Raw genomic sequence first — 23,173 nt, forward strand, 5'->3', positions numbered from 1 at the left:
CAAATGTAAAACCACTGAGAAGCTCAAGTGGGGGCTGGGAGGGAGGGTGTGAGAGCTGCTGGCACACAAACTCCATGCTGAGCTGGGGGAGACACATATGGAGCCACAGGGGATCCCACACTTGCAGTAGACACTCAACAGGAGAATGAGCTGTTTGCCAAGTGGGAGAAAAGGGGCTGGAAAATTATCATACAAAAATTTTAAACTCAGGCAGTGGGAACAGCATTTCTTTCATAGGCTGTGTGACTAGAAAAGCAACTCATACCCTTGAGGCAAGCTAATTTTATTGACATTAGGAGAGATTTATTTTTCTCTCTTTATCTACAATATACGATTCAGGAATTGTTTCCTGCAGATAAAAGCCTCATTGTTACATATACAATAAACTGAAGTAAAAATGATTCATACTATTTCCATCTCCAATTTTAATAATGATTTAAATCAACAAAAAAGATAAAATCAAAGCTGATCATCTAAATGAAGATGACTGTTTATTTGTACACTTTGGGTTTTCCCTGTATAGCCTATTATTTGGTTGGAAACTATAAAATACACTGACTTGCAAATGGATATAATGGATATAAGCTTTTCAGTAAATGCTGCTGTTTCCATCAGCCAAGATGACCTCATTTCAGTAAATATGGTGTTTACTGTAAATCTGTTTAGTTATATATGTTAATATGCATTATTTCAGCGGATAGTATTCTCTTCTATTCCATATTAATGCACCATTTAAAATTTAGAGCAAACACAATGCATTCCCCCATGTCCCTTAACCTGTATCTTTGAAAAAGAAATCAATGCCAGACTGGTTTCTCAGCTTTGAACGACCCAGAAATTCATATGAATCACTGATTTTGCTCTTTCTGCAGGCACAGCAAAGGCTGTTCTACCAGGAGATGTGCAGCACTCATTCACTTTCACTGACCATTCCACAGGTTAACTTTGCATTTGTTAAACAAAGAAGTATTTCTGGTGGTGACTTTCAGTTTTTACTTTTAGCCACAGCCCCATAATCTGGACAGATTATTTAAAACCAAAATTAATTTCTCAAAACTCTCTTTATAGTTTATCTGGTTTTGTAATTTCTCACAGCTGTATTTTTAGAATTATGTGTGGTTTTATTTGTCTTTGAAACATTCTTGCAACATCCAAATTTGTACTAAGAGCCCTCACCCAAATTAGGGAGAGTGTTTCCAGAAATATCATATTAAAGGCTTAGTATTGACTTATAGTTTGGCCTAAAATGACTATTTTGGATACTGTACCTTCATTTACCTTTTATGATCATGCATAAAAGCAACTATTGTAAAGGTCCTTTGACTACTGCAGGTTGTGTAGCAATATTTGCTAATTCAGAGCTATGAATGATAGAGGATCTGCCCTGGCTATGTAAAAATTGTAAAAATTACTGAATAAATTTAGATACCCAGTGGTTTACTTAGAGATGGTCTTAAGCAGCTTCTGATCCACTGAAAGGTAAATGCAAATGTTTTCTGCACATTGCTGTTCCCTACGACAGGATGAACTTTACGTGGCCATCAAACAGAATATGATTCTTCTTCTGCATTTCTTACCTTTATGCTCTTCTTGAACATGTAGCCCGGTGTTAGAGACCCTTTTCTAAGGAGCTCACTGAAGATAACTATTTGCTCAAAGAGAAACACCCTGCGCTCCTTGGGCCGAGACTGAACCCCGGAATCCTGCTCCGTCACGTAGAAGGTGTCCTGCTGCAGCAGCTTGCCTTGAGCTGTTAGCTTGCCCTGGGAAGCAGACAGGGCACCAACATTACAAACTCTGACCCACTGTGATCCCACAAGGTGATATGCTGTATTTCATGCAGCCCAAGTTTTCCAGGCAGCCCTGCATGCACGTGAGACACATCATACCCCCTCTGAGTTACCAAAGCAGCAATCCTGTGAATCGTGACCTCAGCTGAAGACAAACAACATAGGTTTTCCTTGCTCTCATTGCCACTGCGTATAGAAAACCAAAAGCAAGAGGTCTCAAGCAGACTGTTTTGTACACTTCATTCCACATCCTGTTCCCATTATGTTACTGTAGTGCTCCAGCCAAGAGCTCTCCATTATGCCCTAAGCCAGCAGTCACTGACACAACACCTCTGAATGTGCAAAGGCCAGGACCTACCTGTTTGCAGTGCCTAAGACAGTAAGACAAATCTTAATTCATTTTGGAGATAAGACCTCTCCCCAAAGCCTACACTGGCTTAGTTATAAGCCACAAGCTGTACTCTGTGGGGTTTTAACTCCCAACTCTCCTTCTGGATGTTGTTCAATTTGGTGGGAGCTGTTAACATGTTAATAATGCCAGGTGACCTTACTAATAGGCAGGGCAGGTTGGTTCATCACTTATTTTGCTCTGGTAATAGATAGAATAAGTCTCATTAAAGCTTGCAGAAGCTTTTACAGACCTCAGATTTTGAAGAAACAATACGAATTGTCACAAGATTAGAGTGAGAGGTGCGTGATTCCCCCACCTTTGAAACTTCACCAAAGCATGCAGTTCAGCACTGCAGAAGAACAAGCCCTAGATAAGTACCTTGGGTAGACTGTAGAGACAATCACATAAAGAGAAAGTAATTTTCCTTGCCTAGTTATTATTATAAGAAGAAGGAAAATGCATACCTCAAAGCCTTGGAGGCGACCCAGGTTCATCATGTCATTGCAACGTTTTGGTACAAGGCACATTAATTCAACTGCTTTCTGTTGAGGAAAAGGGATGTTGCATTATTACAAGAGAACCAGAGGGCTCCTGAAAGCACAGTGTCAAATAATGAAGTTCAATAGCACGATTGCTGTGCTTGTGGCAAGGCCCTCATGAATAGATGTCTAAAAGAGGATGGTGCAGGACTAAAATGCAGGACTGCACCATCCTCTTTTAGTTCTGATTTAAGCTAAGAGAAATACCACATTTAGAATACCAGCAGGATATTCAGCTATTGTCAAAGGAATACTGGGGTTTACATTTCTCCACACAGAGTCCCATTAGCCCTATTGTCCAGGGCATGAAAATGTACCTCTATCTCGGAGCACTCCAGACCAGCTTTTTCACTGTACCTCAGGAAGTCCTGGAGAAAGCAGAAAGGTTTGCATTAAGGCACTTCAGAAAAGAGAGAACAAAAGACACCAGTTTGAAAAGGAAAAAGCATATTCAGCATGTGATTTTCTGAGAAGAAACTTGCTAATATTAATAAATTTGTCTTCAGAGATTGCTGAATGTCATAACCACTTTAGAAATATGGAAAAGGGGTGTGGATGATTGTTGAGAAGATCACAGAAAAAAAGACAAAGCTGGGGTTAGACCTTGGGATTGCTTATTTGGTCCCTGTCTTAAGCCACAAGACCACACACACACACACACAAAGATTTTTCTTTTCCTTTTGGGGAACACACTGCTGTGCCTTTGCTAGTGTGCAATTCCCAGACCTGGGCTGATGGCAGCCTGCTGGGGTATAGTCCAAAAAAGAGGAGAAACCAGCTCAGAGCCCCAGTGCTGCTGGAGATTACAGGGTGGGTTCAGACATGCCTGATTTTAGATCTTGGCTTCAGACCCCTAGGGATGAATTTTTGAAAGTGCTGCGTAATTGTCATTATGGATAAGTCAGCATAAACCAGAGTGGTCAGGCTCCTTGGATAAAAAATTGTGGTGAGCTCCCCAAATTTTAAGACAACAGAATATTCTGAAAAAACGTTTCTTCAGCTAATTTGAAGACAGATATTCAGAAATGGAGGCTATAGCATTTACTGGAAGCATGCCATTCAGCACCTACGCCAGACTTTAGCAGTACGCTTGTGTATCTTTGTTCCAGTTAAAAACAAAATTGAAAGTTTGCTCTGAAACTTCAGAGGAAGAAAAGTCCTATTTGAAGTGTACTCTTCTATAAAAAAAATTTCAAAAGAAAGTTTAAAAAAAAATCTGTTTACTATCCTAAATTACAAACCCCTTACACAGATGTGGCCTCCTGCTCTCTGGACACTTTCCACAGGCCTCTGTCATTGCATGCCCAGAGAGCAGACCCCTCATTCCTCTTAATTTGATTAATTTATTCCTCAGTTAAGTCAAAGGCTGATTTAAAATAACAGCCATCTAATGCAACATGCAGACTAGAGTTAAATCCAAACTGTATTTTTTCACTCACCTTGAGAAGAAGCTGGTATTTAGTTATTCTTTGAATGGGTTTAATCAAAAAGTCACTGATGGTCAGCCGTTGGCTTATTTCCTGCTGAACCTCCTAAAAAATGAGGATTAAAAACAATTGCAAACAATCACAGAGTAAGACAGACAACATGATAAAATGTCTCAGCAGAGACTTACTTCCACTCAAAGTTGGTCTGTTCTTAATCTTTTGTTTGTAAGAGGGAATTTCTGAGGATTTAAAAATCTGGCATATCCTCTTTAGGCAAGGCCTGGGTAGAAGCTGTGACTGAGCTGGGAGGTGTTGGGAAGCTCAGGATCCCTCCTGCTCTGAGCTGAGCCAGCAGCCCTGCGAGGGCTGAGGGTCACCCTCCCCACTGCAGTGGGGATTAGCTCCCCAGCAAGTCCTGCAGAGCAACCTCCTGCTCTGGGCTGAAAGGAAACATCTTTCCCTTGTTAAACAAGCTTCTTTCACATTACTATCAAAATGTGTCTAGTCCCGAAGACTTCTTGAAGCAGACAGAGTTACTGGGGATTTATGAGAGACACCACCCAGCTCCAACAGCTTTTACCTCCCCTGCTGTTTGTACACTACTGATTTCAAAGTCTTGTTTTACTTGTAACAGAAATTAGTGTATTTGTGGTACTCTGAGGGCCACACACAGTTAGTATACTTATTAGAAACATTAGAAATTATCAATATTTATTAGAATCATCAGTATTTACTATCAATATTTATTAGAAATTCACAATATGAGAATTTGAAAGCAATTAAATAACAACACTTTCTCCGTATGGCAGAGACCTCAGCACCACATGCAGTATCAAAATCTTCAGGAGTTTGTTTTAGGCAAACCCCACAGGTCACAGAACAGTCTCCTTGACCTGGACTCAGAGCTGTAAGCAGTAATAATGTACAATGAGCTGTGCTTACCTCAAAGTACGTTTCATACTCAGCTACTATATACTCAGACCGGGGCTTGTTTTGGCAATACACCACATACATGTGCAATCGCCGCTCCTGTGAAGGCAAGAGGCACAGCAGCCACGTGAGATATTGGCTACCCTGCTGGTATTAAAAGGTGGCAGAAAGTTGCTATGATATTCTCCTTGGTCTTCCTTATTTTTGGTTTGATCAAAGATTTAGTTTGCTAAAGCAGGAAAGAAATTTGGTAACTGGTTCTGTTCTCCACATCTGCACTTAGGCAAGGGGAGCTTTCTGGGTTGTGGCCAGTGAGAGATCTTACACCCACACTGACAGGTCTGAAAGTTCCTCTAGGGTTATGCTTTGGCTAACATCACATGAACATGTAAATTGCAGCAGCTGGCAAGTACCTGCCATAACTGTATTTTGGCAGATGTCCTTGAGCACATCAATTTTGCCCCCCAAGTAAGTTGTCTGCAAGAAAACAATGATTAATGCCTTAGTGCAATCCAGCTGCCCACTGAAAATGTGTAACTATAGGGAAACTTTATGTTTAAATTCAGTTTGGACACATAAAAGTATCAAGTCAACACAAACAGGTGTTTTTGAAAAGGAGCCATCACACCCTAAAAGGCAATTATAGTAGATACAGGAAACAAAATAAAACTTACATGCTTAATAAAAAGCTGTGCTAAACGCTCAGGTTCTTGAAGACATTTTTCCAGTTCACCCAGGAAAAAGCTAAAAGAAAGGATATGAACACTTCAGAACACTTTAGGTCATCCCAGCAGCAAACTAGTCATCCTTCAGATGTAACAGTGGCATTTTAACTCCACCACTCAATAATAAATTAAAGGGTAAGCTTGGCTTCAGCCCTTAATGGTGGGATTTCCAAATCATTATATGAGAGCTGTGAAATGTGGAGGTCTTGTCTTGCAAACTGTCTGCTCTTCTTTACTATGACAGTGGTTTCAATTTTCAGAAAGGGCTGATCACTATCTGATTGCAAGAGTTGCTTTCCTTCACTGAGAGCTCCCAAAGTAAAACCCTCCCATATACCAAAATGCTGAAAACTCAGCTTATGAAAACTCCAGTTTCACCAGGAGTTCTCAGTTCCATGAGCAGATTTGGAGTACTGGTCAACATGAAAGACATTGCTATATGTTTCCACCTGAATAAATGAATCAACATGTGTTGCTGGTGGAGTTATGGTAAGTTCTATTTCCCACTGTTTTTTAATTTCATAATAAATCACAATATCTAATTCACAATAGTCACAGTAGTTTATAAACACCATCTCCATCTTGACCTGCAGCTTCAGGGCTCAAATGCCTTTATCAAGAATATACTGGGATGCCTAAAAGTGAGGTGAAAACTTTAGAAACACGCTAGATTTTTCTATCTGGTAGGCAAATTCAGACAATCATCCTGTCTGTGATCTTCCTCTTTTTCATTTCAGGATTTCAGTCTCAAATTTCAGCCTTCACAGATTTGCAACAGTAGCCAGATTTTGTGAGAGGACATGCTTTCTGATCCCAAGAAATCCCAGAACTTCAAAAAATGATGCAAATTGGACAGATGTCCCAATTAAAAATCTCCATTACTACCATTAGATACAGCTGCTTCCATAACCCAATCCTCTATAAATGCTACATTCATCTGCATTTAAATAGACTTCTTGACCCAGATATACAGAGCTAAAAATAGGGAATCTTTCCATTTGTGTTACAGAAAACTCCTATCCTCACACTTAATCAAGGAATGGCACTGGTAAACACATTCCATTTTCTGGTATCAACCTAACATGAAGTGAAGCTTTCTCTGACATTTTTTACTTTGTGCTCACAAGGTCATCTGTCAGAACATAAGGACAGGCTGTGGGATAAGCACCTATGGGACACATGACAGCAAGGATACTGTGCTTCCTGGGTGAGGGAAATGTCCAGAGCTGAAGGAAGATCCAGCCTAATGCCCATTGTTCTAGTTTCTACATGCATGCTCAAAGTTTACTTAGTTGGAGCTGCAGAGAATTTCTGAGTGGCAGAATTGAAATGATGACCATATTGCCCATAAGCCAGGCATTGTTCACAAAGTTACATGGGAAATGGTTCAGGGCTTGTGTTTCCAGCAGCTTTTCAAAATCTACTCCTGTGGGTATGATTTTCAAGGAATGGAGTGCCTAACTCAGACCCAAAAGCATCAACTTGGCCAAAGCACGCAAGGGCTTTCAGGTGAGAAGGACTTTGAAGCAATTTGCATTTTATCACCCTTCTAGCCAAACACACTGGTATGATCAGGCTTCATGATGCCATCAGCTGCATGTGAAGATGTTGCTGAGACACAGGAAGGAAACCTGACTTTCCAGACTGCTACTGCCTGTCAGCAGGATGCATTGAGGCTACAGCTGTGACCCAAGAAACTCAAGAAACTTATGACAGCCCCAGCAGCTTCTCTGAAGATCCAGTGAAAACCCCACAAGCAGCAACTCCCTGAGGGTGATGCCGGGAATGTTTATGAGCAGTAGCCCGGGAGCTGTGGATGGACCACAGGGAACCTCCCAGGCAAGCCTCCTGTTGGGGCTCCGCAGCAGGAGTGACAGAGCAATCAGCAGCACAGAACTGACACAGGGCAGCCTCCTGTGTGAGCACCCTGTCACACTGACCAGCTCTGCTGGCACGGTGTTTGAGCCAGCATAAAGCTGTACCTGATCACAGACAGCATGACAAACACCCTCCCATGGAGCCAGGCAGTGCAAAGCTATCACATGCCAAAGTTCTTTCTTCACTGGGAGAAATGATTTCAGGTAAGCACGACGCCTTCCATCACGCACTTGTGCTGGTTCTGGCTGGGTAAACAAAGCCCTATATCAGGATTTAGGGTATTGAGAAACTGTGGCTAAAAGCACATGAATCAGAACATCTTCTCAGGATTCAAGGTAGCCAGGATTTGTGATGTTATTAAGCAGCACTTACAAACCAACAGAGACAATCTAAAGAGAGTCCTTTAGAAGTTCAGCCCTGAATGACCTGATATTCAATTAAAAGCAGCTTAGACGTACAGACACCATATAGTGCAATCCTCTATGGACAAGAGGTTAGAAAGGTGTTTAAAGCAGAACTAAACCAAAAACTTACTCTTTGTGCCAGTCATAGATCTGGTGAATATTGCCAAATACAATCTTGTCTTTCCCTTTCATATCTTCAGAAACTCCTTTTTCTTCCATCCTCTTCATGAAGCCCTTTAGGATTAAGGATCACTGATTCAGCAAAGGACACATTTGAAGGGGGAGCACAATTACAGTCTTTTTCTTTTTTACAGAAGCAAAAGTTTAATGCCAGGATTTTTTATGTTGAAAATGCTTAAAATACCTTTCATACAATTTCAAACCAGAAACCTAAGCAGATACTTTTTAAATTACACAGTTTGCTTAAAAGAAAAAAGATCTGTTTAGAATATCTGCAATACTTACACAAAACATTATTAGATGTAATTGAAGTGACAAGTGCACTTGATATAAGTTGAACAAAGTAGTTTGTCAAGCTCTCTGCTCAAGAGGAAGAAATCAGACTCTATAGAGTCTATACAGTCTATAGACTGTATAGATCTCTTCCATTCATCACCATGAGTATCTTATGGGAGCACAAAGCCAAGCAGTAAGTTTAGAGTCACAAGAACAGGATTTCTCACACCTCCTGAGGGTTTCTTTGTAAGTCTTTGGAGCATGACAGCCCTGTCAGGTTTGCCAGTGGTGCATACATAACACAAATGTTTTCAAGTTTGGAAGCTGTTGAAAATCACTGTTAGATAGACTGATAATTCTCTCTGGACTAGTGAATGCCACTAGTGAATCACATGTCTCCAGTTCTGAGGTCTTGCTGGGAAAAAAACTGAACACTGTACTGAGTTAGATGTGACAGGTGATCCCTAGGGATCAGACAAATCTTTGAAGTTGAAGCTTAAAAAAGAAGACTGTTTTTAATGCAAAAACCCCTCAAACTCTGTTTTACCTCAGACTTTTTTTGCAAAACAATAATCTACAGGACACACATGCACTTCAACACAGTTCCAGGTCCAGCTTCTGGAAAGGTACTCAGACACAGGACATAAGTTCTGGTGCAAATTCAAGGAAATTATGTGTTACCATTACCCAATATGATGGGAAGAAAAGCATGAAATATGTGGTAGGATCATAAGTTAATTCTCCACCAATGCCTCCAAAGCTGCATTACAGCAAAAAGAGTTTGTCACAAGCAGGGTAGCCAAGAAAAACCTTTGCACACTGGAATTGAACCTAAAATACAACATTTGCTAGATGGAAACAAAAATAGTTTCCAAAGGCATTTCTTCTTGTTTCTGTCAACATGAGAAGGGGACCATGGAAGCAGACTGCAAAATAAAGCAGTTTGCTTCTCATGCTGTATTTTTTGTTGTCACTTGTCAGCATGGTGCTTTTTAGTGGGAAAACATTTTGCATAGCAGGGTTTGCTTCAACTCACCTCCACAACAATTCCCAAGTCTTTGACGTAGTCTTTTTCGGTCTGCACCAGCTCATTTAAGACAAACCTAAATTAAAACAGAACACACAAGTATTTGACCATATTCTTGATGTTACCATTTGCTCCTTTACCACATACAACCTCACCATAAAACCCCATCATCATCCAGATCAAATAACACAATTCACCCTTCACTCAGAGCTCAGTGGAATGTAAGAGACAAAAACATCACATGTCAGGTCAGAGTAGTTTCAAATCTCTTAACCATTCTTTCCTGCTATCCCTCTTCCCCACCATGTCCCAGGACGGTGCAAGAGCAGCAGCACAAACAGCTGCCTGTACCTTAAACTACCCCTCCCTGATCTCCTCTCCCCATCCCCTGTGCAGCTCCCCTGAGAACGATGGACATGTGTCCTGACCCATTCTGCAGCAAGCAGGAGTGGATTCCTTGCCCCAGTCCATCTGGCTTCACCCAAGAGTCATCAATAAGTATCAGTTTGGAAGTTCAAACACTTGGAAAACAAATCCCCTCTGCTGTCATAGCTAAGAGCTTAATCTTTTGGAGTAGGTAGTCTATGTGTGGGTGTCCAATGTTTTAACTCTGGTTTCAGAGCTAATAACCCCAGGTAGGGGAAGTCACCTGAAGAAGGCCTGATGCATGCAAACAACAGCAAGCTAAAAAAAGCCCCTCCTTGGTAACTCAAACTGACTAATCACATAATGTTCTTTTGAGGATAATTTCCAAAAGTTACAGCTTACTGCAGACAGTGTGTCTCTCAATTATGCCAATACCTAGATTTGGCATATGACAAGTAAACTCCATCTGTCCTCAAGTTTGCTATGGCAGTAACAAGGCTAACAAGACAGAGGAGTGCTTTCATGTCTGATATTGCTCTGTCCACATCAAACACCAGACTGACCCACTTGAAGGGATAGGGCTGAGAGATAACAGTGCTAAGAAAAAGCCTGGAGAGAAAAAGCCAACCAGACTGGTACTTTGCAAGAAGAGATTTAGTTATGAGAGGCTACTGAGAAAACAAATCCTGCTCCTGCCGCACTTGCAACGTGTCCCTTGATCAGACAAAGCAGAGGAGATACTTTGGCCATGTGGCAGAAAAAAGTCAAACAGCTTCTCGTCGGTTTGAGACTGAAATCCAGCCCCCTTGGCAGCAGGCAGGACTGGCAGCAGCCACACCAGACTCTTGTGCTCTCCGGAGCACTGTGCCAAGTTGTGCCTGGGCAGCAAACACGTGTGAGGCAAAAGGCAAGAGGCTGCTCTTTCCCAGAGCACATGGCCTGAGCAGGCATGTGCTGCACAGCCCCTCGGGCTGCCTGATGCACCGTGCCCTTGGGACAGGCTCCACAGTCCCCTCTGTCCTTGGGACAGGCTCCACTGTCCCCTCTGCCCAGAGAGGAAGGCCAGGAGGGGACCTTCCAGCTGGCACCACCTCTGTTTGCATGCTCCCAACAGGCACAGAGAGCTGTGGAGGGAATGGGAGAACCTCTCCCACCTACAAGGTTACTGCAAGGATTCACCCTGTCAAGTTCTGCTCTAAAAACGAAGCAGCAGGTACTTATAGTACATAACACTGCAGGACATGCAGGCAAGTGTGTGTTTATTAAAAATCACTGCAGCAACCAGATTTCTGGTGAACAGACAAAACCTGCCAATTTCACACGTCTACTACTATTCAGGGTCTGCAACTCCAGTGCTTAAATTCAGCACCAGGGTTCCCTCTGCTCCTCTCTTCCTACCAAGCAGGAAAATCAGCCTTGACCATCTCTACTCATTCTCTGAAGCCTGCCTGATGCAGCACCTTAGAGGTACTCCCAAATATGAGGTTTCTAAGATGCATGTAGGCAAAAATTCAAGTTCACTCGTCTCCTGCTCTGATAACAGGGAGCAGGGAGGGAGCTGTTTGCGAAGTGCCCTGGTCCCCAGCAGGTATTGACTACACAGCTGTATTTAAACTGACATGAACAGGATTTCTGACTGAGTCTGAACAGCTGGATATCTTAGAAACTCTGTATTAGACCTATACTGCACAATGACACTCAAAAAGACTATTGTCTTACTCCTCACAGAAATGCATCAATCAAGCCTGATGGAATAAGGACTTTCCTCACACCAGGGCTAACTGCTGGCATGGATGTACTGCCAGGAATAGAGGACATTGCTGCCTATGTCTGTGTTGCTGTTTTGTGGGGATTGGAGGGTCATAGCTCAAGCTGGGAGATCAGCTGCCTCACATGACTATGGAATTAAACCCAGCAAGCTCCAGGGACACAGAACACAGACAGAAATGAGCTGGAAGGGAGACAGATGTCTTGTGCTGAAAGCCACTAGCAGGTGCTCCTAAACATCCTGGTGTTTAGGAATTCTGGCAGCTACTAATTGCACATATTAGGCTGCCAGTCCCCTGCCAGAAGCGTTCCTGTAGCTGAGCTTACAGTGGCAGAGGTCTCTGCACTAAAACTGCAACCTGCAGTTAGCTTCCAGACACCTAATTAATGAATTGCTACCAGAGGAACTCCAGATCCTGCAGTACCGAGGAGCTCCTAGGAGACAGACATGGGCAGAGAGGTTCCCTGCAGGAAGGCTGACAGCTGCCTTGTAGAAAACTTCTGCCATTCAGAAACACATTCAGGACTGTCTGCTGCTGGGAGTTGCTCCAGTCCCTTACTGTATCCCTTCTCTGGCTTCCTGCAACAAACTGCAGGAGCAAACGATGGCTTTCACAGACCTGTGACACTTTACTCCTACCTCATCTTCTACTCTTAACCACCTCCTTGTTCTTCCCTGACTTGGCATCTTTCCCAAATGGGCACTCTTCTTCCACCTCTCACCTTACCACACTCCCATGAGAGCTGTATGGAATGTTCTTTTCCCCTCAATCTACCACTTGATTAGATCATTGCAGTTACTGTTGTTAGTGGAAGAGGTGATAGAAAGAAAACAGCCACCTCAGCTTTCTTTCATATAATTCTTGATCCTGTTGCTCCATGTTCTTCAGCTGAACACACATTTAAGAAATGCTTTAATCATTACAGGCTTTGAAGGAATAAACATTATTTTTCTTAAATTTAAGGCAGTGTACAGCTAATTTTAAAAAACAACTTTCATGAGCAGTCACCACTTCGTTTTTCTCCTATTACCATGAACATGAGGGGTTTCCCAAATGGAACTTTCTTTTCTGTGGCATGTTTCCACCACAGATGCAAAGGAACCCTGCCTCTTCCTTTGCTAATAATGAGGGCAAAAAATATTTCTTTCAAAAAAATCCTAGAGGGATTCTCTGTTCTTTTTCTCAAAGGTAGCTAATAAGGTCAACCACATATCCCTGCTCTGAGAGCGGATTTCACCTCTGGCAATGCAGTAACTACCAATGCAAACATCTCAGTAATACCTGTTGAGCTCTTCAGAGGTTTTTACAGCAATAGATGTTTGCTATCTGGTGTAAAAGCTGTACATTTTAGAATGATGATGAATTTCCTGTGTGTGGAAGTGATTTTATGAAGTGTTTTTACATGTTAAGAAAAACAGGAAGCAAGCAAGGTTTTACTCTCAGTTCCATGCTCACTCACTGACTACAAAGTACTCCTGGAGAGCTGCTGTGTGTCCTTCTAGAGAACATATTTTGGAAAGAACCAGTAACACAACTTACATCCTGCCTCTCATTGCTTTGGCTTTTTGTTCCTCTTCAAGGTTTCGTGGGGGAGTTGAAGGCGTCATTCCTTCATTTAAGCAGCCAGTGGCATCTTTTAAGCCTCCTCGGTAAGATCCTCCTTCAAGGGTCTAAAAAAACCCCAAAGAACAATAGAATAAACATTCGCCATGAACTTCAGCATCAGTATTCAAGTCAGCTCTGCAACCAACACTACAAAGTATTCAGAAATACTCTCCTGCAGAATTTCATAAAACACAGCCAAACTAGTTTTAGGTTGATGTAGGACCCCACAAAAAAAAGCCTTAAAGCGGAGTTGTCATCCTCTTGTTAGAAGGTGGAAAAAGATGTTCCAGTAGATCTGAGAAAAAAAACTTCTTCCAAGTTATTTCAAATCAACCTGGAAATATCCTGATGTCTCAATCAGGACCATTGTTAGGCTACATGTGGTTAAAAGCTCCTCTGCCAAAAGCTGAATGGGGGATCCTTGTAGTAAAATAAAACACAAAATGGAAATAGATGGACACATAGTAAGGTTCCACAATAATTAATGTTTGCCCCAAATCCCTTGAAATTAGTTGTAATAGTCTAATAGACTGCATGTGGAGGAGAGAAAATAAAATATCATCAAAAAAATATGTCTGACTGGATTAATGAAATACTTTTCAGTTTGTTAGTCCCTCAATGGAATAAAACTATTTTAAGTGTATTTTCTGGGAATAGCCTTCTTGGTTTCCCATGCCACAAAGAGCTCCTTTACAAGTCACGCCTTATCAAGCACTCTGTGAATGCTGACTCTCTTCATGTACCAACATCTTAAACTGAGAAAATACCAAAGTCTTCTGAAATGATTCACTAGGTAAAGATGCTTCTTCAGAGTTGCAGTAATTTAATGATCACTGTGGGGATTTTTAGATTTTTTTTACTCTCTTCATCATTCCAGTAGATGTAAGGAAATGAACCCTTGTAGGCTGATCATATCCCTGCTTGTTAATTATGTTAAACTTATTCAGATAAAGCATTTAGCTAATTTTAGAGGTCCTGGGACATGTAGAAAAAGGTGTAGCTTTGATATTAACATTTTTGAACTGCACTGGGAAAACTTAAAAGGAGCCAAGATATGAGACAGGATTTACTCCTTCTCCACCAGACATGGGGATCAGACAGTGAGAACATATGACATGAAATTTTTGAACAAATTAATCCCAGGGCATTTTTATTGCTTATTCCACTCCCTGCAAGAAAGAGTTGACAGGGCAGATTAAAAGTGACATATGAATCTTTGTAAAATTAAAGCACAGCTGTGATACTTCAAGCAGTTCTACTCTTTAGAGAGTCTTTTCATTGAAACCAGAACACCAAACAAATTCACGCTGGGTAGTAAAACCCCCATGCCTCAGAACACGCTTTAAAACAAATAAAACATCCCACTGTGTAAAATATTTGAATACCAACAAGACCCTAGAAATTGTACAGTAGAGTAGCTCGTGCTCTGCAAAGCCCACTGCAGAAGTGACTTTTGACTATGCAGCACAGAGCCTATGTGAGATGTAGGCTTCATCCCACAGGAGAGCAAAATATTGGACACTACTGAGAAGCAGAGCACACAGGGTTAATAAAAGCAGAGCAGATGAAGGTAGAAAGCAAGGAAACCAGAACAAGAGGTAGCCTTTAAAGCCCTTCCTCAGAGTCACATTGGGCCTGTTGTGTACATGGTTTTCACAACACTAAACTTACCAGCTTAGTTTTGACCAACTTTTCTATTGCACTGACAAGATCCGCAGCAGTTGGGACATCGGAGGAGCTCTGTCGAGCAGCTAGCAAAGAAGAGGACTGCAAGACACCAGGTGGCAAAGGAAAAGCAAGTTAGCAGGATGAGAAGGGAGAAGGAAACCAAGCAGTCAGTGAAGAAGCTTCTGAGACAGGAGAAGGAACGTGGAAGGGGAGCTGGAGGGTGAGAGGGACACATGCAGGTCAGGTGAGCGAGTGCTGCTGTGTCAGACAAGCACGGAATTGCCATCCACTTATGGCTGCACATCTCCCTGCCGCAGCTCCAGGACTGGAACCAGGGAACAGCATCAAAGAACTGAAGCTCATTTACAAACAGGTTACAATTCCCTTGAAGTTGGTTCCTCCTTCTAAGGCCATCTACGGTCTTACAGGCTCCAGAAAATTGATTTTCTTACTGCAAATGTAAGAAATTACCCCCTCTCCCGTACATGCATATTTGATAAAAGCAGTTAAGCAGAAAGTACACACGGCATTTCAGGCAGGGGGGAACAAATTGGGTGGGGAACAAATCATCCCCCATCCTTTCCCCACAGATCAATTGCAACTCCAAATGCACTTAGGATGACATCTCCCACTCATGCAACTTCAGTCATCTAAAACTCTTCTGTCCCCTCTCTGTAACCCCTGGAGATAAAACACCCCTACGTCTCACCTGTCCTGGGCATCTGGCACAGGAGGGCAGAAAAACTGTGTTTTAGTTTAAGGTTTTTGCTCTACAAGGGCAAAATCACCCCTTCATTGCTGTCCTAAGAAACCTCAGTCTGAACATCCAAACCCACTTGGTAGCTATGGGAATTGGGATTTATTAGCTCACCTGCATATACATTTCTTCTGAAGGCAACACAAGCACTGACTAAAACTACAAGCCCTTGGACAATCTCCTTTTGTTGTCAGGCTGACACAGACTAAAGCATGGCTAAATTTTTATAAATTATGAAAAAGCTTATTCATCCCTCAGCTGCTTAATGAAAGTATTGTGGAGGGCAGCTATTTCAGTGAAGTCACTGTGCAGGTGCCAGCGAACACCCATCTGAGATTAAACAGTGCTGGGGAGGGAGATGGGGAAAAGGCATGGCAGGAATTAGGCAGCTGGCCACCCTGTTTCAGCAGCCCTTTGGGGAGGCTACTCCTGTTGAGTGACACATGCCCAGGAGAAAGGAGAAAAAAAAAAAGCAAAGTAGATTAATTCTAACCAGAAGCCTTGTGACAGAACAGAAACATGAACACACTGCTACTCATCAAGATGTCTTTCACAAATAATACATCTAATCAACAGTTCTAATTGCAACAACAACAAAAACTACAGGTAATCAGGCTGGTAATTGAGGAATTAGGCTGGTAATGCAGGAATTTCATACTAATGTAAAAACTCAACCTGCCTGTTTCACCTGCAATGCAGACAGATGTGTCTAGGAAAAAAAAAAGACTGAAAATAAGGACTTTGAAGAGATACTAGACAAATACATCGATGATAACTGCCAAACATATCCATTCTAGCAGGAGGAGTCCAATTTTTGGAGGCACTAAACATCTGTTGCTGTCACTTATTTTAACTGAAATTGCTCAATATCTCTGAAAAGTAAATAACTGCAGGATTCTGAAGGAAGCATGAAAACATTTGCTGCCTACAAGAATTCCAGGGTTAAATAAAACTTCTGTGATTGAAAAGAGTCTGCTTTGAGTGGGACAAATAGAAATAGGGTATTTCTATTCATCAGGAAGCAAATGATGAATTTCTAATACAAAAAGATCTTGCAATTTGTCTTTATGAGAGCCTCATATGGGCAGTGGGGGCACAATTACTGCTGCCTGGCAGATGGACTCAGGGAAAAGTGTCACCTCCCATACCTGTAGTGTCACCTCTCCTACCCACCACAGCTAGTGCCCCACACTGCTGCTGCTGGGCCAGCCTAAGCCCATGCCTGTAAGCACAGAGGGAGCACATGAGCAGGACACTGTGCCCAAATTCACACCATTAAAGAGCTTTCAGCTCCAGCATGTCTCAAGCATTGCTAATATGGTGCTCCTGTGCCAGGAAATTCAGGACCTTATGGGCTTAAGTTTTTTACCCCTCTGAGAAAAGGTAAAATAGGGCAAGAAAAACAAGAGGAAAAAAGGGGTTTCAGATGCATCTTGCTCCATTTAATCTTCTGTTTTAGGAGTGGGTGAAGAAAAAGGATGCCAAAACACTGTAAAGCTCAGACATCTGAAGCAGAAAACAGCCTAGTTCCATAACATTTATGCTGTCAGAAACATATTTAAGAAATACTGAAATCACATGGCATGCTGGACACCAAAAACAGTGACCCAAGCTGCAGCACTTCTGTTTTTCTTTAAAAGCAAAACCAAAATAAAATCATCTCCCCAAACCCAAAAAGCAAGCAAAGCCCCAAACATTTAGCTAAACACCATGGGGAACAAGCCAGGAGCAATTGTGCTGGGCATGGATCCACCAGGGCTCTGCTCTGCCGACCTTTCGCCTCTGCCCCTCACCAGACAGCCATGAGCACACAGAGCACTCCGAGGGCAGGAGTCCACAGCTCCAGCTGCTTCCTTCTGCTCCTGCTGCCACCACAGTGTCATAACATTTCCTGACAGATTAGCAGCAAGCCCCCAAATCCTTTACTCCATCACTCTGCTCCTTGAGTCCCAGAAATATTTACATCCTCCTCTCTCTGTATTTCCAAACTTCTGCTTGAACCTTCCCCAAGAACATTCTGGGTTGTTTTGGTTTTTCTTTCCTGACAATTTATTAATCTCCCCTATCCTTGCCTCTTTGCCTGCAGCAATTACAATCAGAGGACAGCAACACAGAAGTGGCAGTGCTAAAAACAGATGCCAGCAGGAAGGCAGGAAACTAAAAAACAGGAGGATGGTTTTCTACAAGGGAGATGACAGCACCAGGAAAGGGTGGGGGCACACGTACAGACAGGACTGGCTGTGAATGCAAACCACTGTCTCAGCCATATTCACAGGTTTTCATTCTGAGTCCAACACAGGACTCTGCAAGCCAACTGCAGGGCCAGTTACCACAGCAAATCCTGACTTAATGTCAGAGAACTACCATCACCAGCATGGTGCCACCAAACACCATTTCCACTGCTACAGGCAGACATCAGCAGCACTTCTCAAACAGACGTAGCAAACACACATTATCGATCTGAAGGGAGTTTCTGCCCACACACAGCACAAGCACACCATCAACCTGCCATGAAATGGGATGCCAGGGCTAAATTGCTTATCTAGCACTGTTTGTAAATTCACTTGGAGAAAGGTATTAGATTATGATTTGTACACAGGAGACTCTTATAACCACAAGTCTAGGCCCTTGATACCAGAAGACCACTATGAAACCACTGTGATATAGCTATGCAAGAAATGCACTCAAACAGAAAAATTATATATAAGGGAGGCCTTACCATATCATCTTGGGTTGGATCATTGTCAAAAATCTTCATGGGAGGAGGAAGAGGTGTGTGAGACTCTTCATCTGCTTCATCTTCTCCCCAACCCTTCTTGCTCTTCTGAAGAAAAGTTAAATATAATTAGAAACAGGGACAGGATTCTTTTATCTTTTCAGTTCAATATTGTGCTGGATGGAGGGAATTGCAGGTAATAGAAGAGAAGCAGTAAAGACATAAGGTTTTGCTGGTTAATCCTGGTACATTCTAAGGCTTACAGAAATACAGTTTATAGGTCATTCATACAGCAAAGGCAGCTACATCTGTCTGTTTTTCATTTAAATAAAAACTGTTTGATGTACAGTTTTTAAAATGTGTTCCTTTTATTTGTGTTCAGTTAGTACCTTCTGCATTGCTGGCTTTTAATTCCTCATTCACTTTATCAGGAAAGTACCATTCTGTGGAGAACTGCAGAAAAACTGCAGGTACAGCTACATAGCAGATTTAACAGAGACACGGCTATTTCTTGGAGTATTTTCGCTCATTAAGGAATTACACTGCCACGGTAGCATAAAGGTGATATGAACCTCAGCAAAAAGTGATAACAGCTGCTCAAGAGAAACTTCATTTCTGTCCATGGCAGCTTTCTAATAAGCTATTAAAAAACTTAATCAAAGGACAACAATATATGCAAACTGTGAAGCACTATTCCTTACATATTCCATTGCTCTTTGGATGATAAAGCTGTTTGCAACAATGCAATTTTATGTATGATTCGCTGTTCCCTCCAGACCCTAAGGGAACTGCATTTACTCAAGCATGACTCACGCCCCATGGAGGAGACGCTATTTCCCATAAGGAACACCAAGAAACACCAGCACACACCTCATCTGCGCTGTCTCCTTGAGGAGTGGTTTCATCTCCAGTCTTTGGTGAGCCAAGGTCAAAGCTCTTCCTGCCATCTCGCACCTTCTTCTGTTTCTTGATGTGGCTCTCGGTCTTCCCGCTGTTCAGGCGGCGCACAGGACTGGTCAACCATTTCTTCAGGGTGTTGGTGGAGCGCTTGGGGCCCGGAGAGCTCTGGATGGAGTTGAGGGATGGCTGAGGTTGCAAGTTGGCCACCGAGTCAGACTTGCCCCCGTTGTCGTTGGCAGAGACAGAATACGCGTCTGCAAGGAAACGGCGCAGGTGAGACCTCATCCCAGCAGCCCTCTGCTCCCGCGGCACCGAGCGTGAGAGCACAGCCTGCCTTGGGGAAAGGCTTTGTGACCTATGGACTTTATGCAAACTTTATTGCACACCACAGAGAGGAATATGCCCTGCAATGGGCATTTCCCACAATCTCACACACCTCTCTCATTTCCTACCGCACTATCTGTCCTTACGAAAGATCGCAGACAGCAGAGTTTTTTATATGAAGCGTTTTATTCAGGTTTTTTTATGGAAGCCTGATTTTCATGCTAAGTGCTGAATTTCTCAGCTTCTTCCCACAATTTCATTGTGAATTGCCAGGAAGAAAATAAGCACAAAAAGGAGACCTACTACAGGAGACCTGACAGCCACCAACACATTGTCAGGTTCCATAATTGTTTCTCAGCTGTTTCCCGACCCCAATGATATGATTTACTTAGACTACTTATTAACCTTGAAGCACCTTAAAATTATCTCCTTTGCCTCTGAAAGCAATCTGTCAGAAGAGTTCACAAATTTGCTAGAACTAAGAAAATGGAACGAACAATTACAAAAGATGACAAACTGTTCAAATCAAAGGAAACTCTCAATAACGTTTAAAATTAAAAAATAGTTTCATTATATGGAAGCAGGAGATTCTGCTGAACTGCATCCAACCTCAGTTACTGATACACATGTTCAGACTGGCACCTCAGAAAGGGCTGCAACCTTCCTTACTCCAAATGCAACAGACCAAAGATGTGCCAATGTCAGTAAAGCTTTAAAACCAAAACAAACAAATTGCTCAAAGATTTCCCAACTGCCCTTCAGGAATAAGTGCCCTGCTTTTAACTTTCTGAAATCACGTTAAGGCAACTCCCTCCCCTCCCGATCAGGGTCTGAGATGTTTAATCCCACATAGTTTAAGATGAAGATTTTTTTACAAAATTCAGACACTTGTAGGAGTCACACTCCTACAAGAAACATCTCAGGCTGTACATCAGAGAAGAGCCAACTGATGTGATCAAACATTTTTACATTTTTATCTCTGAATCTTTTATCTGTCCCAGCAGAAACCAAAAACCTAAGCTACAACACATGAAAATAGACTGCTGCATCCAGACATTCTCAGTTCAGCAATAAATACCACTAGAGATGCTGGGTTGCACACGTGCTGATGGAGAGCTACTCTTGCAGAGAACCATTACCTCTATTGTTTTAGAAGCCAGCTCCTGCTACCTGCATGAAGAGATCATATCCCCTCTGGGCAAAGCTGCTGCTTGCAGCTATCTGTGCACGGAGCAGAGATTGCATCCTGCTTTGTCTGCCAGCTTGCACAATGCAGACTGTGAGAGTCAGAATGTTTTATAGCCATACACAGCATCAATCAGACGTTGAACCAGTAAGTTATTACATACCTGAAGTCAAAGGTTAAATTTTAGAACATACAGAAATAATTTTAACAAGCTAGAGAAAGTCAAAGTTAATTTCCCAGACAAGAAGAAAATCTCAATCATCATCTGTTTTTTGACAAAAGGAGTGAGGGCAAGAGGAACTGAGAGGAGAACAGGTTCCAGGTGGAGCTGATCCCAGGTGGAGCTGCTGGGGATTTTCTGGCATTCCTCTGTAAGGGCAAAGTAGCAGTCTTATCTCCAAAAGGCCTGGGTTAAGCCAGCTCCTGCTGATGTTATTTCATGTACGCGAAGTAGCGCTAAATCAACGAGTGACAGATAATGTTTGTCAGGGGCCAGCTTATCTTCCACTCAATAGGCTTTGGATAGCTCTCCCTGGCAGGCTCCACGTGATGCTCTGCGAGTTTATCAGTGTGCCTTGCGTCAGCAAAATGCAGGGTTTCACCATGGTGGGTTTGATTTTCCAAGTGCCCTCGTGCCCCTGGCAGCACTGAAAGCCCCACAGGCGGTGGGGGAAGCTGGAGGGTTCTTGGCCAAGGGGCTTTGATTGGTGCCCTCGAGTGCCCGTGCTCCTACAGCTGCTGCAGGAGGACTGACTTTGGGAATTCCTGAAGCAAAGGGAGCTGGGCTGCAGTCAGAAGGAGAAGCTGTAAGTGATTGCTCTGTGGGCTGCCACTCCCAGGATGATTTGGGGGGAGCAGCTGTATCACAGACTCACTGCTTTTGCTGGAACTGGGCTCAGTGGGAGGAAGAGGAGAACCAAGGATGAGCTGATCTCACCACATCTCAGCTGATGTACAGAGAGGTTTTTACTACACCTGTGTAAGTAACACAGTCCAAATCCCACCTCCAGTCCACAGCACTTTGCTAATTTAACTTTTGGTAAGGGAAGGGAGACTGATGAAGTCTGAGACAACCCCAAGAGTTTATTACTGACGTGCCAAGCCTATCTCAGCCCAGCAGGCTCAAGGCAGGGCCAAGTCCAGGAACCATGATGCCTGTGAATGGGCAGGGTCTCTTCCCAGCAGAAAACACCCCTGGTTTTACCAGCAGGGTCAGGCTCCAGCCTTCCTGCCTCCCTCTCCTTTGCCAAGCAGCACAGCCACAGCTGGGGCACAGACAGACACACAGCACCCCTCCTGCCATGGCACTTTTTGCTCTGCTGTCTTGGGGAAGTGATGGTCAGTAATCCTTCACTCCCAGGAAGGCAGCATGTGGGCAGAACCAGTCCTAGTCCCAAGCTGGCCCACAGCCCACCCTGCCTGCTTGTCATAATTTTGACACCCAGAGGCAGGAACCCTCTGCAGACTGAACATCAGAGTTTCAGAGCCACCAGCCATAACAAAAGCCAACCCACAGGTTTCCAGAGGGAGGCTGTTAACACTATCCAATGATCCCATCTGAAATAGGCTCTGGATTTTCCTGCTCAAGGTCATGCCTTTGGTGATGAAAAAGGCTGTTTACCAAAGGGTTACTGCATGCTGGTCATGCCATGCAACCCTGTCAGATATGAAGTTCCCTTCTTTCTCCTTGTTTGCTGAACTGCCCTGGCTGAGCACGGTAAGGCATCTGGGACAGAGCCCACACTTTGCCTGGCCCATGCAACCAAGACTGGAAGCATGGCCTTATTTTGCCTGGTAAGGCAGACTCTGCTGGCTGGGGAACAGGCAGGGAGGTGGGAGAGAAAGGCTGGCATGAATTTCCCTTCTCCCTAGCCCACCATGAGAGCCCTTCAACACTGGGTGACTTATCTCTGCCCACACCCTAGACTGGTACAAAGCACTTCCATCTCACCATCCCAATTCCCATGGCTACAAATGTGCCTTATCCAAAAGCCACACCAAGAATCCACACACAATATTCATAACCTTTTTTTTCTTTTTCAAAGGAACTGAAATTTTGGATACATTTGTGAGCAAGTCACATTTGCAGTTTGCCAGCCCTGCTGAGAATGATCTCCTTTGCACATAAAGCAGGTCACATCAACATGGTTGCAGAGGCAGGACTGGAGCTGAAGGAAGAGCAGTGCTCACAAAATGAGAGAAAGAAATAAGAAACACAAAAAAATCTGCCAGGAAAGACCTTGCAGACAACCTCCTCAGCCACGTGAGCTCCGCTTCTGCGGCACACATGGCTACAAACACATTAATCATGACAC

At 43.0% G+C, this 23,173-nt stretch overlaps 1 protein-coding gene across 12 annotated transcripts in view; it reads right to left on the reverse strand.

Moving 5' to 3' along the window:
* KALRN (kalirin RhoGEF kinase) overlaps positions 1-23,173 on the reverse strand; it is a 472,671-nt gene that overhangs the window by 36,960 nt on the left and 412,538 nt on the right. For 9 of the 12 annotated variants that reach the window (XM_041473008.1, XM_041473009.1, XM_041473010.1 and 6 more), the window contains 12 exons: positions 19,319-19,602; positions 18,452-18,556; positions 14,979-15,074; positions 13,242-13,372; positions 9,577-9,643; positions 8,215-8,318; positions 5,752-5,821; positions 5,090-5,176; positions 4,160-4,252; positions 3,038-3,088; positions 2,646-2,723; positions 1,578-1,763 (listed from right to left, as the gene is read on the reverse strand). In XM_041473008.1, the coding sequence (XP_041328942.1) occupies positions 1,578-1,763; positions 2,646-2,723; positions 3,038-3,088; positions 4,160-4,252; positions 5,090-5,176; positions 5,752-5,821; positions 8,215-8,318; positions 9,577-9,643; positions 13,242-13,372; positions 14,979-15,074; positions 18,452-18,556; positions 19,319-19,602 (1,352 nt within the window). The remainder of the gene's footprint in view (positions 1-1,577; positions 1,764-2,645; positions 2,724-3,037; positions 3,089-4,159; positions 4,253-5,089; positions 5,177-5,751; positions 5,822-8,214; positions 8,319-9,576; positions 9,644-13,241; positions 13,373-14,978; positions 15,075-18,451; positions 18,557-19,318; positions 19,603-23,173) is intronic. The other 3 variants (XM_041473006.1, XM_041473012.1, XM_041473011.1) reach the window with 3 other exon arrangements.

The sequence above is a fragment of the Pyrgilauda ruficollis genome, unplaced genomic scaffold, assembly GCF_017590135.1.
Source record: "Pyrgilauda ruficollis isolate IOZ18807 unplaced genomic scaffold, ASM1759013v1 scaffold3, whole genome shotgun sequence".
Classification (NCBI taxonomy): domain Eukaryota; kingdom Metazoa; phylum Chordata; class Aves; order Passeriformes; family Passeridae; genus Pyrgilauda; species Pyrgilauda ruficollis.